Genomic DNA, 17889 nt, shown 5'->3' with positions numbered 1-17889 from the left:
GGAATGGAACGCTGGCCCGGGGAATGGAACGCTGGCCCGGGGGTTTGGAACTCTGGCCCGGGGGAATGGAACGCTGGCCCGGGGGTTTGGAACCCCGGCGGGTGCCAACCTATCTGAAGAGGTGGCGAGTGCAACCCTCTTGCATTAGGGGGAGGGTCGGCTGGCTATCTTGTGTCGCCCCAGGCAACTACCGCGCTTTTTCCATTATAATTATATTTTGCGCTATTGACCGCAATTTGTTTTCTTTCATTTTTGCACTGAATTTTTTTTTTTTGCAATGCAATATTCTATATAAACAAAAATAACTTTTGTTTGCTTCACGGTGCACCCATGCTTGAAGGAAGGAGAGGGAATTGCTATTCGGTGGGGTTTTGAGTGGTGCACACACATAAATTGCTTCCGGTGGCACTGTGCTGGGTTTTTTGATGATATGACGGCGCGAGGGACCGCCAGCCGGTTCTTGCAGAGTGTTTTGCAGAATGGGGTGGGCAGGTACATCTGCCAGCTGAAGAGACTCAGCATCGTCTTCAGTAAAGATGCCCCCACCAGCAGAGGGGTCAGGTTAGTGCCAACTCCTCTTCCTCCTCCTGCAGGCACTGCACCCCAGAACAGCCCACACCTGACCCATTCAAGGGAATGTGTCCTGGCAAACCTGCTCTGGAAAGTTCACATTCAAAAGGGAATTGGATAAAAACTTTATGGAATCATACAAACTTACAGCACAGAAAAAGGCCAGTGGCTCAGTCGGCAGCACTCTCTCTCTCGCACTCTGAGTCAGGAGGTTGTGGGTTCAAGTCCCACTGCAGGGACTTGAGCACAGAAATCTAGGCTGACACTCCCAGTGCAGGACTGAGGGAATGCTGCACTGTCGGAGGTGCCGTCTTTTGGATGAGATGTTAAACCGAAGTCCCATCTGCTCTCTCAGGACATAAAAGATATAATCGCAAAATACTGCGGATGCTGGAAATCTGAAATAACAACAGAAAATGCTGGAAATACTCAGCAGGCCAGGCAGCATCCGTGGAGAGAAACAGAGCTAACGTTTCAGGTCTGGGACCCTTCATCAGAACTGGAAAAAGCTGGAGATGTAACAGATATTAAGCAGGTGCAAAGACGGGGGGGGGGGGGGTTAGGAGGGGAGGAAGGAATTGAAAGAACATCCTGTACTTTTGTAAGAGGCAGGAAAGATAAAATGTTGCAAATGGGAGTGGCAAAAATCATACTGCATGAAAAATGGGGGCAGGGATAATTATCTGAAATTGTTGAACTCAATGTTGAGTCCGGCAGGCTGTAAAGTGCCTAATTGAAAGATGAGGTGCTGTTCCTCGAGCTTACGTTGAGCTTCGTTGGAACAGTGTAAGAGGCCGAGGACAGAGAGATCAGAGTGGGAGTGGAGCGGAGAATTAAAGTGACAGGCAACCGGAAGCTCAGGGTCACCCGTACGGACTGAACGGAGGTGTTCTGCAAAGCGGTCACCCAATCTGCGTTTGGTCTCCCCAATGTAGAGGAGACCACATTGTGAGCAGCGAATACAGTATATTAAATTGCAAGAAGTACAAGTAAATCGCTGTTTCACCGGGAAGGAGTGTTTGGGGCCCTGGACAGTGGGAAGGGAGGAGATAAAAGGGCATGTGTTGCATCTCCTGCGCTTGCACGGGAAGGTGCCGGGCGAAGGGGAAGGGCTGTTGGGAGTGATTGAGGAGTGGACTAGGGTGTCGCGGAGGGAGCGGTCCTTTCGGAATGCTGAAAGGGGAGGTGAGGGGAAGATGTGTTTGGTGGTGGGATCATACTGGAGGTGGCGGAAATGGCGGAGGATGATCTGTTGAATGTGGAGGCTGGTGGGGTGAAAGGTGAGGACAAGCGGAACCCTATCGTGGTTCTGGGAGGGAGGGGAAGGGGTGAGAGCAGAAGTGCGGGAAATAGAATGGACACGGTCAAGGGCCGTGTCAACCACAGTAGAGGGGAATCCTCGGTTGAAGAAAAAGGAAGACATGTCGGAAGCACTGGTATGGAAGGTGGCATCGTCAGAACAGACGCGGCGGAGACGGAGAAACTGGGAGAATGGAATAGAGTCCTTACAGGAAGCGGGATGGGAGGAAGTGTAGTCCAGGTAGCTGTGGGAGTCGGTGGGTTGTAGTGGATGTTTGTCGAAGCTGATCGCCAGAAATGGAGACGGAGAAGTCAAGGAAAGGAAGGGAAGAGTCGGAGATGGACCATGTGAAGGTGAGGGAAGGGTGGAAATTGGAAGTAAAGTGAATGAACTTATCTAGTTCAGGGCGAGAGCAGGAAACGGCACCAATACAGTCATCGATGTACCGGAAAAAGAGGTGAGGAAGGGGACCTGAGTAGGACTGGAACAAAGAATGTTCCACATATCCCATGAACAGGCAGGCATAGCTAGGGCCCATGCAGGTTCCCATAGCAACACCTTTAATTTGGAGGAAGTGAGTGGAGTCAAAGGAGAAGTTGTTCAATGTGAGAACAAGTTCAGCCAGGCGGAGGAGGGTGGTGGTGGATGGGGACTGGGTGGACGTAAAAGATCCCATGGCCACTATTTCGAAGAAGAACAGGGGAGTTATCCCTTCGAAGAAGAACAGGGGAGTAATCCCCAGTGTCCTGGGGCCAATATTTATCCCACAATCAACATCACCAAAAACAGATTACTGTATCTGGTCATTAACACATTACTGTTTGTGGGACCTTGCTACCATGTTTCCCATATTACAAGATTATGGGGAGAAAGCAGGGACAGGGTACTGAATTTGGATGATCAGCCATGATCTCACTAAATGGCGGAGCAGGCTCGAGGGGCCGAATGGCCTACTCCTGCTCCTATCTTCTGTGTTTCTATGTAACAGCGACTACACTTGAAAAAGTACTTCATTGGCTGTAAAGCGCTTTGGTACGTCTGGTGGTCGTGAAAGGCGCTATATAAATGCAAGTTTTTTTTTTCATTTGGCCTGTCGTGCCTGTACTGGCTCCTTGAATGAGCAGTCGTGCTGAGCCCCACCTCCCCGCTGTTTGTCCGTAACCCTGTGAGTTCCCCATCCTCCAGTACCTGTCCCACTCCCTTTTTATAATTATTATTAATGGAATCAGCTTCCACCTCTTCAGGTCGAGTGTTCCAGATCCCAACAACTCTCCTTCGAGTGAAACAAAATTCTCCTCATCACCCCTTTAGAACTTTTTCCAATGATTTTGAAGGAGAAATAATTGCAGGGATATGGGGATAGAGCAGGGGAGTGGGACTAACTCATTTTTAATGTGGAAGCAAGTCATCCTCGGTTCTGAGGGACTGCCTAAGAAGAGGAGAAGGGACTAACTGGATTGCTCTTCGAAAGAGCCGGCGCAGATTTGATGGGCTGAATGGCCTCCTGTGCTTTGCTAGTCTATGAATCTAAGTCCTCCCTCCATTCCATCATCCTGAGCTGGCAAAGGTACATGGAAGAGCTGCGAAGATACATAGATACACAGAAGATAGGAGCAGGAGTAGGCCATTCGGCCCCTTGAGCCTGCTCCGCCATTCAATGAGATCATGGCTGATCATCCAAACTCAGTACCCTGTCCCTGCCTTCTCCCCATACCCCTTGATCCCTTTAGCCTTAAGAAATATATCCAACTCCTTCTTGAATATATTTAATGAATTGGCCTCCACTGCCTTCTGTGGTAGAGAATTCCACAGGTTCACCACTCTCTGGTGAAGAAATTCCTCCTCATTACTGTCCTAAATGGCTTACCTCTTATCCTTAGACTATGACCCCTGGCTCTGGACTCCCCGACCATCGGGAACATCCTTCCTTCATCCAGTCTGTCCAGTCCTGTCAGAATTTTATAAGTTTCAATGAGATCCCCTCTCATTCTTCTAAACTCCAGCGAGTATAAGCCCAATCGACCCAATCTCTCCTCATACGCCATTCCTGCCATCCCAGGTATCAGCCTGGTGATTTTCGCTGCACTCCTTCCATGGCAAGAACATCCTTCGTGATGATAAGGTGGGGGGGGCGGGGGTAGAGAATACAACATAGACTCCATGATCTGGAACTTTTATCATTGGGAATGAGACTGGGGGATAGGATTGGGATATTTAGATTAAGAAGGCTCAGATATAGAGGATTGGTCCAAGTTCTTTGTGTTGGAAAGAGACAGCAAAATGAGGGAACGTGAGTTTTAAAGTGAGAAGATGTAGATTATCATAGAATGGTTACAGCACAGATGGAGGCCATTCGGCCCGTCGAGCCCGTGCCGGCTCTCTGCACGAGCACTTCAGCTAGTCCCACTCCCCCGCCCTTTCCCCGTAGCCCTGCAAATCCTTTTCCTTCAGGTACTTATCCAACTCCCTTTTGAAAGCCACGATTGAATCTGCCTCCACCACCCTTTCAGGCAGTGAATTCCAGATCATAATCACTTGCTGTGTTAGAAAGTTTTTCCTCAAGTCGCCTTTGGTTCCTCTGCCAACCACCTTAAGTCTGTGTCCTCTGGTTCTCGACCCTTCTGCCAATGGGAACAGTTTCTATCTATCTACTCTGTCTAGACCCCTCATGATTTTGAACACTTTGATCAAATCTCCTCTCAACCTTCCCTGCTTCAAGGAGAACAACTCTCACTTCTCCAGTCTATCCACGTAACTGAAGTCCCTCATCCCTGGAGCCATTCTTGTAAATCTTTTCTGCACCCTCTCTAAGGCCTTCACATCCTTCCTAAAGTGTGGTGCCCAGAATTGGACACAATACTCCAGTTGAGGCCGAACCAGTGTTTTATAAAGGTTCATCATAACATCCTTGCTTTGGTACTCTGTGCCCCTATTTATGAAGCCCAGGATCCTGTAAGCTTTTTCACTCACTTTCTCAACCTGCCCTGCCACCTTCAACGATTTGTGCACACATACCCCCAGGTCTCTCTGTTGATGCACCCCCTTTAGGATTGTACCCTTTAGTTTATATTGCCTCTCCTCGTTCTTCCTACCAAAATGTATCACTTTGCACTTTAAGATTGGATTTAAGGATAGTTTACTTAGAGAATGTGGCTGGTTCCTGGAATCGATGACCTTGCTGTAATTTAGATTATCGTCAAAACAAATTTGGACAAGCACCTGAAGAGAAACACAGCATCGAGTGCAGCTGGTGGAGAAGATGGGTCTGCAGTCCGTTCTAGCTTTGAGGTTTCTACATACGGTACTTGAGCTTGACATTCACTTTAGAAGCCAGGAGCAGTGTGTCCTCCAGCCGACCACTGCCATCTCTCACTCTCAAAGAGGGATGTGAGCCTCGATGTCTCGGCCTCTCTCAAACCAAATAGGCACTTTTCAGCGGGAGTCTTTGAATAGTGATCAGGATTGGGAACCCAGCCTGAATTTAGAATGATATACCTGTACCTAGCAGGAAAGATTGAACAGGCTGTGGGGCTCTTTTTTCTCGAAAAAAAGAAGACTGAGGGGGTGACCTCATAGTCAAGACTATGAAAGGGTTCGATAGGGTAGGCCTGGAGAAGATGTTTCCGCTTGCGGGCGAAACCAGAACTCAGGGCCATAAATATAAGATGGCCACTAATAAATCCAATAGGGAATTCAGGAGAACATAGAAACATAGACGATAGGAGCAGGAGTAGGCCATTCGGCCCCTCGAGCCTGCTCCGCCATTTAATGAGATCATGGCTGATCACCCTAATTCAGTACCCGGTCCCTGCTTTCTCCCCATATCCCTTGATCCCTTTAACCTTAACATAAGAACATAAGAAGTAGGAGCAGGAGTAGGCCCCTCGGGCCTGCTCTGCCATTCAATAGGATCATGGCTGATCCGAATCTAGACTCACGTCCACTTCCCTGCCCTCTCCCCGTAACCCCTAATTCCCTTATCAGCTAGGAAACTGTCTATCTCCATTTTAAATGTATTTAATGTTGCAGCTTCCACAGCTCTCTGGGGTAGCAAATTCCATAGATTTACTACCCTCTGAGTGAAGAAGTTTCTCCTCATCTCAGTTTTGAAAGGGCAGCCCCTTATTCTAAGATTATGCCCCCTAGTTCTAGTCTCACCCATCAGTGGAAACATCCTCACTGCATCCACCCGATCAAGCCCCCTCACAATCTTATATGTTTCGATAAGATCGCCTCTCATTCTTCTGAACTCCAATGAGTAGAGTCCCAACCTACTCAACTCTCCTCATACGTCAACCCCCTCATCTCCGGAATCAACCGAGTGAACCTTCTCTGAACCGCCTCGAGAGCAAGTATATCTTTTCTTAAATATGGAAACCAAAACTGCACGCAGTATTCCAGGTGTGGCCTCACCAACCCTGTATAACTACAGCAAGACTTCCCTGTTTTTATACTCCATCCCCCTTGCAATAAAAGCCAAGATTCCATTGGCCTTCCTGATCACCTGCTGCACCTGCATACTAACTTTTTGTGTTTCATGCACCAGGACCCCCAGATCCCTTTGTACTGTAGCACTTTGCAGTTTCTCTCCATTTAGATAATAACTTACTCTTTGATTTTTTCTGCCAAATTGCATAACCTCACACTTTCCAATGTTATATTCCATCTGCCAAATTTCTGCCCACTCACTTAGCCTGTCTATGTCCTTTTGCAGGTTTTTATGTCCTCCTCACTCACTGCTTTCCCTCCCATCTTTGTATCGTCGGCAAACTTGGATATGTTGCACTCGGTCCCTTCCTCCAAATCATTAATATAGATTGTAAAGAGTTGGGGTCCCAGCACTGACCCCTGCGGAACACCACTAGTTACTGATTGCCAGCCCGAGAACGAACCATTTATCCCAACTCTTTGTTTTCTGTTAGATAGCCAATCTTCCACCCATGCCAGTATATTACCCCCAATCCCGTGATTTTTTATCTTGATCAGTAATCTTTTGTGTGGCACCTTGTCAAATGCCTTTTGGAAGTCCAAATACACTACATCCACTGGTTCCCCTTTATCCACCCTGTATGTTACGTCCTCAAAGAATTCGAGCAAATTTGTCAAACATGACTTCCCCTTCATAAAACCATGCTGACTCTGTCCTATTAAAATAGAATTAAAATAGAAATATATCTAACTCCTTCTTGAATATATTTAATGAATTGGCCTCTACTGCCTTCTGTGGTAGAGAATTCCACAGGTTCACCACTCTCTGGGTGAAGAAATTCCTCCTCATCTCTGTCCTAAATGGCCTACCCCTTATCCTTAGACTGTGACCCCTGGTTCTGGACTCCCCGACCATCGGGAACATCCTTCCTGCATCTAGTCTGTCTAGTCCTGTTAGAATTTTATAAGTTTCAATGAGATCCCCTCTCATTCTTCTAAACTCCAGCGAGTATAAGCCCAATCGACCCAATCTCTCCTCATACGTCATTCCTGCCATCCCAGGTATCAGTCTGGTGAATCTTCGCTGCACTCCTTCCATGGCAAGAACATCCTTCCTCAGATAAGGCGACCAAAACTGCACACAAAAGAAACTTCTTTACCCAGAGAGTGGTTAGAATGTGGAACTCGCTACCACAGGGAGTGGTTGAGGTGAATAGTATAGATGCATTCAAGGGGAAACTAGATAAACACACGAGGGAGAAAGGAATCGAAGGATATGTTGATGGGGTGAGATGAAGAGGGGTGGGAGGAGGCTCGTGTGGAGCATAAACAACCAGTTGGGCCGAATGGCCTGTTCCTGAGCTGTAAATACTATGTAACTTATTTTCTTTTCTCCGCCCCCCCCCCAGGGATGCTTTGGCCAATTATAGTGTCCTTACTCCAACCCAGCTGATATCAGCTAACACAGCACCGACTGGGAATTGAACGTGGGTGTGAGTCAGGATCCCATGAGGCAGTGCACTTACAACAGCAACAACTTGCATTTATATAGCGCCTGATCTATCCAGAGAAATGGCCGTTTCGGGCCTGTAATTCGGGGATAACCAAAGTGCAAACCCCAGCAATCAGACCCAAGGAGCCTAGGGAGCTCAGTCCAATTTTGTGGTCCTTATCTGTGTCCGCCCCTGGTAAAAACACTTCGCGCCCCCAATCCACCCACCCCCACCAAGTCACTTACAACGGCACTTTCAAATTGCCAGCGGCCTAGCCTTTGGCCCTCCATTCACCACGGCATTTCTGCAGATACAACAACAGCAGCAACTTGTATTTATATAGTCCCTTTAACGTAGTAAAACATCCCGAGGAGCGTTACAGCACAAAAGTTGACACCGAGCCACATAAGGGGAAAATAGGGCAGATGACCAAAAGCTTGGTCAAAGAGGTAGATTTGAGTCAAGCTTTTGGTCACCTGTCCTAATACCTCCTCTGTGGCTCGGCATCACATTCTGTCTGATGACACACTCCTGTGAAGCGCCGTGGGACGTTTTACTACGTTAAAGGCACTAGATAAATGCAAGTTGTTGTTGTTATTTGCTGCTTGGTCCTATTTACTTTTTGTGGACCTGGAGGTTTGGAAAGGGCTGTTTCTAAGGGCCGTTGTCTCATTGGGTAAGTCCTAAATCAGAGCACCAAGATCAGCTGGTATCTGCCAGTTGAGATCGATGCAATTCAAAGATTTAAACTTTATCTGTATCCCCTGGGGTTCCATTGTCTGCACCCATGAGGCCCACAAAAACAACAGGATCAGGCATTCCTGCTGTAAACATCCAACATTTCAAACCCTGAGTGTTTTTACTTGCACTGTGTTGTTCCATGATTGTCAGCCAGTGGCACAGTGGGTAGTGCTCGCGCCTCTGAGTCAGAGGTTGTGGGTTCAAGTCCCACTCCAGAGACTTGAGCACAAAAATCTAGGCTGACACTCCCAGTGCGGTGCTGAGGGAGTGCTGCACTGTCGGAGGTGCCGTCTTTCGGATGAGACGTTAACCCGAGGCCCCGTCTGCTCTCTCTCAAGTGGATGTAAAAGATCCCACGGCGCTATTGCGAAGAAGAGCAGGGGAGTTATCCCCGGTGTCCTGGCCAATAGTTATCCCTCAACCAACATCACTAAAACAGATTACCTGGGTCATTATCGCATCGCTGTTCGTGGGAGCTTGCTGTGCGCAAATTGGCTGCCGCGTTTCCTACATTACAACAGTGACTTCACTTCAAAAAGTACTTCATCGGCTGTAAAGTGCTTTAGGACGTCCTGAGGTCATGAAAGGCGCTATATAAAGGCAAGTCTTTTATTATCCGATTAATGAATCTGGATTGTCCAGGAAAGCAACTAAAGCTGAGTGAAGAGCAAGCTTGTCTTTCTGTGGCTAGGCACTAGTCTATGCTGTAACTTGATGAGCTGTGTTCAACATTGCAGTCACATGCCCCAGGTTTAGTTTTGCTGAAACCACTTCACACCAGGGTTAATCTTTGGAGTGCAAATGGGTTGTGGAGGCCTGGACTGACTCCAGAGTGAGACTCCCTTCTCCAGTAAGTCTCGCTCTGCTTTGTTCTGGAGTCAGGTCAGACCCTGGTTCTGGATTCATCCTGCATTTTACACCATAACGGTTTGTACGGACGATGCAGTGTGGTGCGAATATAATCTGAGAGTATATTTTTCACACATTACAACAGTGACTCCACTCCAATAGTACTTCATTGGCTGTAAAGCACTTTGCAACGTCCGGTGGTTGTAAAAGGCGCTATAGAAATGCAAGTCTTTCCTTTTCTTTCTTTAATTAATTCGCGGGATGTGGGCGTCGCTGGCAAGGCCAGCATTTATTGCCTGTCCCTAGTCGCCCCTTGAGAAGGTGGTGGTGAGCCGCCTTCTTGAACCGCTGCAGTCCGTGTGGTGAAGGTACTCCCACAGTGCTGTTAGGGAGGGAGTTCCAGGATTTTGACCCAGCGACGATGAAGGAACGGCGATAATGTGTTCATTGGGATGGTGTGTGACTTGGAGGTGGTGGTGTTCCCATGCGCCTGCTGCCCTTGTCCTTCTAGGTGGTCGAGGGCGCGGGTTTGGGAGGTGCTGCCGAAGAAGCCTTGGTGAGTTGCTGCAGTGCATCTTGTAGATGGTGCACACCTGCAGCCACGGTGCGCCGGTGGTGGAGGGAGTGAATGTTTAAGGTGGTGGATGGGGTGCGGTGGATGTATTAAATATCAGGAAACTGAAAAGCGCTGGAATATGAAATAAATATGCCTAAAATATCTTTTTTGCGATGTTCCTTGGTCTCCCCAGAGAGTTCATTGAAGAAGGCGTGGTAGATTTTGCAAAGCAGAATCCTGGGATTGTGGTGTATGTCACTCCAAAGAGGTGCAGAGTTCCGAAGCTGGTCGGGGAATACCGTGAGTACCCAAAGCGCTGCTCCCAATCCTATAGAAACATAGAAGATAGGAGCAGGAGTAGGCCATTCGGCCCCTCGAGCCTGCTCCGCCATTCAATGCGATCATGGCTGATCATCCAAATTCAGTACCCTGTCCCTGCTTTCTCCCCATACCCCTTGATCCCTTTAGCCTTAAGAAATATATCTAACTCCTTCTTGAATATATTTAATGAATTGGCCTCAACTGCCTTCTGTGGTAGAGAATTCCACAGGTTCACCACTCTCTGGGTGAAGAAATTCCTCCTCATCTCTGTCCTAAATGGCTTACCCCTTATCCTTAGACTGTGACCCCTGGTTCTGGACTCCCCGCCATCGGGAACATCCTTCCTGCATCTAGTCTGTCGAGTCCTGTTAGAATTTTATAAGTTTCAATGAGGTCCCCTCTCATTCTTCTAAACTCCAGCGAGTATAAGCCCAATCGACCCAATCTCTCCTCATACGTCATTCCTGCCATCCCAGGTATCAGTCTGGTGAATCTTCGCTGCACTCTCTCCATGGCAAGAACATCCTTCGTCAGATATGTAACTCGGGACAGCAAAACTCTTTTCTGTCCAGGAAAAAATACTAGAAAATCAGGGAAGAAAATCTGATCTGTCGACCCCGTCCTGTTCAGCCCCCTTGCCTGCGACCCCATTTTTAATTCATTTACCTAACGGTTCACACATTGAACTAACCCTCCAGTCAACTTTGGCTTCTGCATCTTTACTTATTATTTCACAACCTTATCTTTTTTAATCTTCTTCCTATCAAATTTAGGATGGGCCGAATGGCCTCCTTCTGTGCTGTACGATCAAATTTTCACCGTGCCTGTGGCGGCTCTTTGAAAGAGCTCCCCCAGTAGTCCCACTCCCCCCTGCTCTTTCCCCACAGCCCTGCAAATTTTTCCTTTTTCAGGTATTTATCCAATTCCCTTTTGAAAGTTATTATTGAATCTGCTTCCACCGCCCTTTCAGGCAGCGCGTTCCAGATCACAGCAACTCGCTGCGTAAAAAAACAAAAAATTCTCCACATCTCCCCTCTGGTTCTTTTGCCCATTATCTTAAATCTGTGTCCGTCTGCCAGCGCAGCTCATAACCCGAGTTTTTAATGAAATTGAAAATGAACTTCCTTTAGGTTTGGAGGTTACGAAAGCAATTGCTGAAGGGGGGGGTGGGGGGGGGGAAGCGAGGAGGGGCATTGCCTCCCCGTGGGCCCGTGCCCATCCTCCACTTGCCACGACTTGTGTGCTGGCGAGGCGTATAGTGGCACTAAAACCAGTTTGTCAGGTTTGGCTGCAAGAGGAAACTGTTGTTAGCAGGAAGCACAGTTAGTGGCTGAGATCAGGGCTTCAAATCGCCATAATCCCGGTTAATCGGGTGTAGTAGAGGCAGGATCCTGTTCATACGTGGCAGACAGTAAATTTGCCACGTGTCCTCGTCCAGCAAGACTGTTAAGGCGCCTCCTGGTGGAGATATCTTGAAGTGTAAGATAAAGGAAAATCAAAACTCTCTCTCACTATATATCTCTCATTCTCTATCTCGTTCTCTCTCTCTCGCTCTATATCTCTCGTTCTCTATCTCTCGTTCTACCTGTCGTTCTATCTCTCGTTCTATCTCTCTCTCTCTCGTTCTATCTCCGTCTCGTTCTATCTCTCTATATCTCTAACTCTCTACATCTCTAACTCTCTATATCTCTAACTCTCTCTCACTATCTATCTATCTCTATCTCTATATACTCTCTTGTTCTATCTCTCTCTATCTCATTCTATCTTTCTCTCTATCTCGTTCTATCTCTCTCGCTCTCTCCTCTCTATCTCGTTCTCTCTCTCTCGTTCTATCTCTCTCGCTCTCTATATATCTCTCTAACTCTCTCTCACTATTTGTCTATCTCTCTCGATATATATTATATATATATATCTCTACCTGCTTCACACTGACTTTATTCCTCCTTCAATCAGTGGGAATAGGTAACGTTTTCTTGGGCTGCCTCAGAGCCCATGTTGTGAATTTACAGCCTGACTAACAAAGATGGGCCGAACGGCCTCCTGTGCTGCAATCGTCTGTTGTTTCTCGTCCGGATTACACAGCTTGGCGGCCATTTTGAAACCCTGGCCAGAAAAAAAATTGAGGCAAAATGTTGGTTTTGGTGTCGCCCCCTCTATGAATGTGGAGGAAGTGAATTTTCCCATTAAATGTTGAGCACCATCAGTAATTTTCCTGGTTTTTCCTCCAAGTCTATCGGGGGGGAGGAGTGTGAAATATTAGATGAAATAAACATAGTGAGAGAGGAAGTATTAAGGGGGTTAGCAGCTTTAAAAGTGGATAAATCCCCAGGCCTAGATGAAATGTATCCCAGGCTGTTAAGCGAAGCAAAAGAGGAAATAGCAGAGGCCCTGACCATCATTTTTCAATCCTCTCTGGCTTCAGGTGTGGTGCCGGAGGACTGGAGGACTGCTAATGTGGTACCCTTGTTTATAAAGGGAGAAAAGGATAGACCGAGTAATTACAGGCCAGTCAGCCTAACCTCGGTGGTGGGAAAATTATTGGAAAAAATTCTGAAGGACAGGATAAATCTCATTTAGAAAGACACGGATTAGTCAAAGATAGTCAGCATGGATTTGTTAAGGGAAGGTTGTGTCTGACAAACTTGGTTGAATTTTTTGTGGAGGTAACAAGGAGGGTCGATGAGGGTAGTGCATTAGATGTAGTTTATATGGACTTTAGCAAGGCTTTTGATAAGGTTCCACATGGCAGACTGGTCACGAAGTTAAAAGCCCATGGGATCCAGGGCAAAGTGTCAAGTTGGATTCAAAACTGGCTCGGAGACAGGAAGCAGAGGGTAATGGTTGATGGGTGTTTTTGTGACTGGAAGGTTGTTTCCAGTGGGGTTCCGCAGGGCTCAGTACTGGGTCCCTTGCTTTTTGTGGTATATATCAATGATCTAGACTTGAATATAGGGGGTATGATTAAGAAGTTTGCAGATGATACTAAAATCGGCTGTGTGGTTGATATTGAAGAAGGAAGCTGTAGACTGCAGGAAGATATCAATAAATTGGTCAGGTGGGCAGAACAGTGGCAAATGGAATTCAATCCAGAGAAGTGTGAGGTAATGCATTTGGGGAGGGCTAACAAGGAAAGGGAATATACATTAAACGGTAGGACACTGAGTAGTGTAGAGGAACAAAGGGACCTTGGAGTGCATGTCCACAGGTCCCTGAAGGTAGCAGGACAGGTAGATAAGGTGGTTAAGAAGGCATACGGAATGCTTGCCTTTATTAGCCGTGGCTTAGAATACAAGAGCAGGGAGGTTATGCTTCAACTGTATAAACACTAGTTAGGCCTCAGCTAGAGTACTGCGTGCAGTTCTGGTCACCACATTACAGGAAAGATGTGATTGCACTAGAGAGGGTACAGAGGAGATTTACAAGGATGTCGCCGGGAGTAAAGAATCATAGCTCTGAGGAAAGACTGGATAGGCTGGATCTGATTTCCTTGGAACAGAGGAGGCTGAGGGGAGACTTTATTGAGGTGTATTAAAGTATGAGGGGCCTAGATAAAGTGGATAGAAAGGACCTATTTCCCTTAGCAGAGGGGTCAAAAACCAGGGGGCACAGATTTAAAGTAATTGGTGGAAGGTTTAGAGGGGATTAGAGGGGAAATTTCTTCACCCAGAGGGTTGTGGGGGTCTGGAACTCACTGCCTGAAAGGGTGGTAGAGGCAGGAACCCTAACCACACTTAAAAAGTACCTGGATGTGTACTTGGGATGCTGTAACCTGCAGGGCTACGGACCAAGAGCTGGGAAGTGGGATTAGGCTGGAGAGCTCTTTGTTGGCCGGCGCGGACACGATGGGCCGAAATGGCTTCCTTCCGTGCTGTCACTTTCTATGATTCTGTGATGAAGCCGTGCAGTGCAGCCTTTGGCCACAGGATGGCGCCTAAACCTACAGATTGTTCAATGGTAAAAGCTGAAGCTGTCTGGTGACAGAATTACACCAAAACTACAACAGGCCGTTGGGCCCGTCCAGTCCATCTTGGTATTTATCGCCCACACGCGCAGTAGCCCTAAACCCAGGTGCCTGCCCTGTATTCATACTGCTTTTCCCCCTCTTTCTTACAACCACCTTTCAGGCCCACTCTTGACGTGGCCTCTGCTTCAGTTACTAAGTGCATTCCACAGCCTCGCAAACCTCTGTGTGAAAAGGTCTCTCCTGCTCTCTGTGCTGAATCTCCTGCATTTAATTTTATACCTGTGTCCCCTCACTCTGGATTCCTCAAACACTGGAAACTGTCTGTGTCTATCTACCATAGGAACTGTTCTTTATCAACAGATACTTGTAATGATAATATTTTAAGTAAGCGAATATATCATTTTATTTTTCTCTGTCTTCACACACGCTTTCTTTCTGTTACTGGTCCTTGTGCACCAGTCACTGCATGCAGGCGCAGCAGGCAGTTAAGAAGGCAAATGGTATGTTGGCCTTTGTAGCGAGAGGATTCGAGTACAGGAGCAAGGATGTCTTGCTGCAGTTGTACAGGGCCTTAGTGAGACCACACCTTGAGTATTGTGTGCAGTTTTGGTCGCCTTATCTGAGGAAGGACGTTCTTGCCATGGAGGGAGTGCAGCGAAGATTCACCAGGCTGATACCTGGGATGGCAGGAATGACGTATGAGGAGAGATTGGGTTGACTGGGCTTATATTCGCTAGAGTTTAGAAGAATGAGAGGGGATCTCATTGAAACTTATAAAATTCTAACAGGACTAGACAGACTAGATGCAGGAAGGATGTTCCCGATGGTTGGGGTGTCCAGAACCAGGGGTCACAGTCTAAGGATAAGGGGTGAGCCATTTAGGACTGAGATGAGGAGGAATTTTTTCACCCAGAGAGTGGTGAACCTGTGGAATTCTCTACCACACAAGGCAGTTGAGGCCAATTCATTAAATATATTCAAGAAGGAGTTTGATATATTTCTTAAGGCTAAAGGGATCAAGGGATATGGGGAGAAGGCAGGGACAGGGTACTGAATTTGGATGATCAGCCATGATCTCATTAAATGGCGGAGCAGGCTCAAGGGGCCGAATGGCCTACTCCTGCTCCTATCTTCTATCTATGTTTCTATGAAAGGAAGGTCGAGAAGCCCGGTCAGACTTCTTTTGAGGAGGTGCCAGGTATGATAAGATGGGGGGAAATGCAGTGGATGTGGATTACATGGACTTTCATAAAGTCTTTGGCCAGCTGCGTTACCAGAGACTAATGGAGAAGATTAAGGAGTATGGAATCGGGGGAAGGGCCACAAATTGGATTAAAAACTGGCAAAGCAACTCATTCAGCCACTCGGGCCTCCTCCGCCATTCCATTAGATCATGGCTGACCTGTGCCTCAACCCCATTTACCCTTGGCTTCGCAGTTGCTCGATACCCTTACCCAACTAAAAAACCTAGCGCTTTCAGTCTTGAAAGCTCCAATTGTCCCGGCCCCCACAACCTTTTTGGGGAAGAGAATTCCAGAATTCCTGTTCCAACCCTTCATAATTTTTAAACGCCGCTATCAAATCGCCCCGTCATCTCCTCTGTTCCAACGAAAGCTGCCCAATTTCTCAAGTCTTTTTGTATTTGTATTTCTTCATACGGAGCAGCTAGTGAATCTGCACTGTACCCTCTCTATTGCCTCAACATCCTTCCTAAAGGGTGGAGCCCAAAACTGCACACATTATCCAAATGTGGTCTTACTGAGGTTTATATAGACTCACCATTACATTGTAACTTTTTTATATTCTATACTCTTGCTGTAATATTCCATTAGCCTTATCTACTTATGGTGCTGCTTTTAATGTCTAGTGAATAGCAATCCCACCCCCCACCCCCAAATTTCTTGCTCTTCCAGATCACCCAACCTTCTCCTATTCAAAGTATAACTACTGTATTACTTTTATTTTTAAAATAAAATGTGCCACCTAACATTTACCAACATTGAATTCCATCCACCACTTTTTAGTCCATTCCGCCATGTTATCAACATCCCTGCTGGTGCTCGGGATTATTTCCTTCGCCTCCTATTTTAGTGTCTTCTGCAAATCTGCATACCGCTCCTTCTAGCCCTGCAGCCAAATCATTGAGGCGCAGAGCGAACAGAAGCGGACCCGGAACAGAACCCTGTGGGTCACCATTAACCACGCCCAACCACTGCCCTTGAAATCCTACTCTCCGTTTCCTCCCTTTTAACCAGTTTTTAATCCAATTTGTGGCCCTTCCCCCGATTCCATACTCCTTAATCTTCTCCATTAGTCTCTGCTAACGCAGCTGGCCAAAGGCTTTATGAAAGTCCATGTAATCCACATCCACTGCATTTCCCCCCATCTTATCATACCTGGCACCTTCCTTTTATGAAGCCAAAATGCTGGCAATCAGAAATAAAAACAGAAGATGCTGGAAATACTCAGCAGGTCTGACATACTGTAACAGAGAGAGTGTGAAGATGGAGAAAAATAAAATGATATATTCACTTAATTAAAATATTATCATTACAAGTATCTGTTGATAAAGAACAATTGCTTTTGAGTTCTAGCAAAGTAATTCACAAATATTAGTGAAAACTTGCATCCCCCATCCCCCCATTCCCCCCTCCCCCCATTCCAACTCCCCCCCTCCCTCTTTGGAAAACTGCACTGATGGGAAAATGGGAAAGTTTACTTAGTCCGTTTCCATTCTAAGTGTGGACACAAGAGTTTATAATGGGGAAACAAATGGACTGGTAATGCAGTCAGACGTAAGCTTTTCAATGTATTACAGATATAGGCAGGTAGACGTAGATTATTAATAGATGCACTGTGCAATTTGGGAGCAGTTTGGTTTCCAATGAATTTCTGTGGTGCTCAACAGCCAAATCAAGAGTGGTGTTGACAAAAAAAAACCTGTGTGTCCGTGTGCGGCAGTTTTGGACATGCTTGTTTTTTTAATACTTCGACTATATCGTCGTACAGCAACCAGAGCAATTCAAGGGTTAAAGCTATGTCACAACAACAACAACAACAACAGCGTGTATTTATATAGCGCCCTTAACGTAGGAAAACGTCCCAAGGCGCTTCACAGGAGTATTGAAAGACAAAATAATTTGACACCGAGCCACATAAGGAGATACTGTGGTAGGGCAGGTGGCCCAAGGCTTGGGTCAAAGAGGTAGGTTTTAAGAAGCGTCTTAAAGGAGGAAAGCGAGGTAGAGGGGCGGAGAGGTTTAGGCAGGGAATTCCAGAGCTTCGGGCCCAGGCAGCTGAAGGCTCAAGTTTACACAGGGTAGAACGCGGGAGGCTAGCCTGGAGTGCGTTGGGATAGTCAAGTCTAGAGGTAGCAAAGGCACTAGATGGCCTCAATGAACCAGCTACCCGGTGCAGCCAAGTGTCACTGTCAAAATCAAAGGGATCTTCAGCGTAGCATTAGGAAAGACTGTCCGATTATGTGGAGGTTATTAGTTAGCAATTAGTTACAGGAAACTCTCTTTTAACTGGCACCTAACTATCCGGAAATCTCTCTTAACCGGCAAAATTCAGGAGTAGGTTCAGGTAAGTTTTACTATATATTAGTGGCCGTGTAGCCGGGGTTCCTGGATCTGTGGCCGTGTAACCGGGGTTCCTGCACCTGTGG

General features: G+C 46.9%; 1 protein-coding gene across 1 annotated transcript in view; it reads left to right on the top strand.

Annotated features, from left to right (window-relative positions):
- The first annotated feature begins 380 nt into the window (after positions 1-380).
- Positions 381-17889, top strand: part of mrpl43 (mitochondrial ribosomal protein L43) — a 35982-nt gene continuing 18473 nt past the window's right edge. The window contains exons 1-2 of the mRNA XM_085994308.1: positions 381-561; positions 10131-10237. Coding sequence (XP_085850434.1) covers positions 431-561; positions 10131-10237 — 238 coding nt within the window. The 5' untranslated portion in view covers positions 381-430. The remainder of the gene's footprint in view (positions 562-10130; positions 10238-17889) is intronic.

Source organism: Somniosus microcephalus, chromosome 8 (genome assembly GCF_052327205.1).
Source record: "Somniosus microcephalus isolate GS21.2 chromosome 8, FLI_Smic_1.0, whole genome shotgun sequence".
NCBI classification, from domain to species: Eukaryota; Metazoa; Chordata; class Chondrichthyes; order Squaliformes; family Somniosidae; genus Somniosus; species Somniosus microcephalus.
This window is presented reverse-complemented; position numbering and strand designations above follow the sequence as displayed.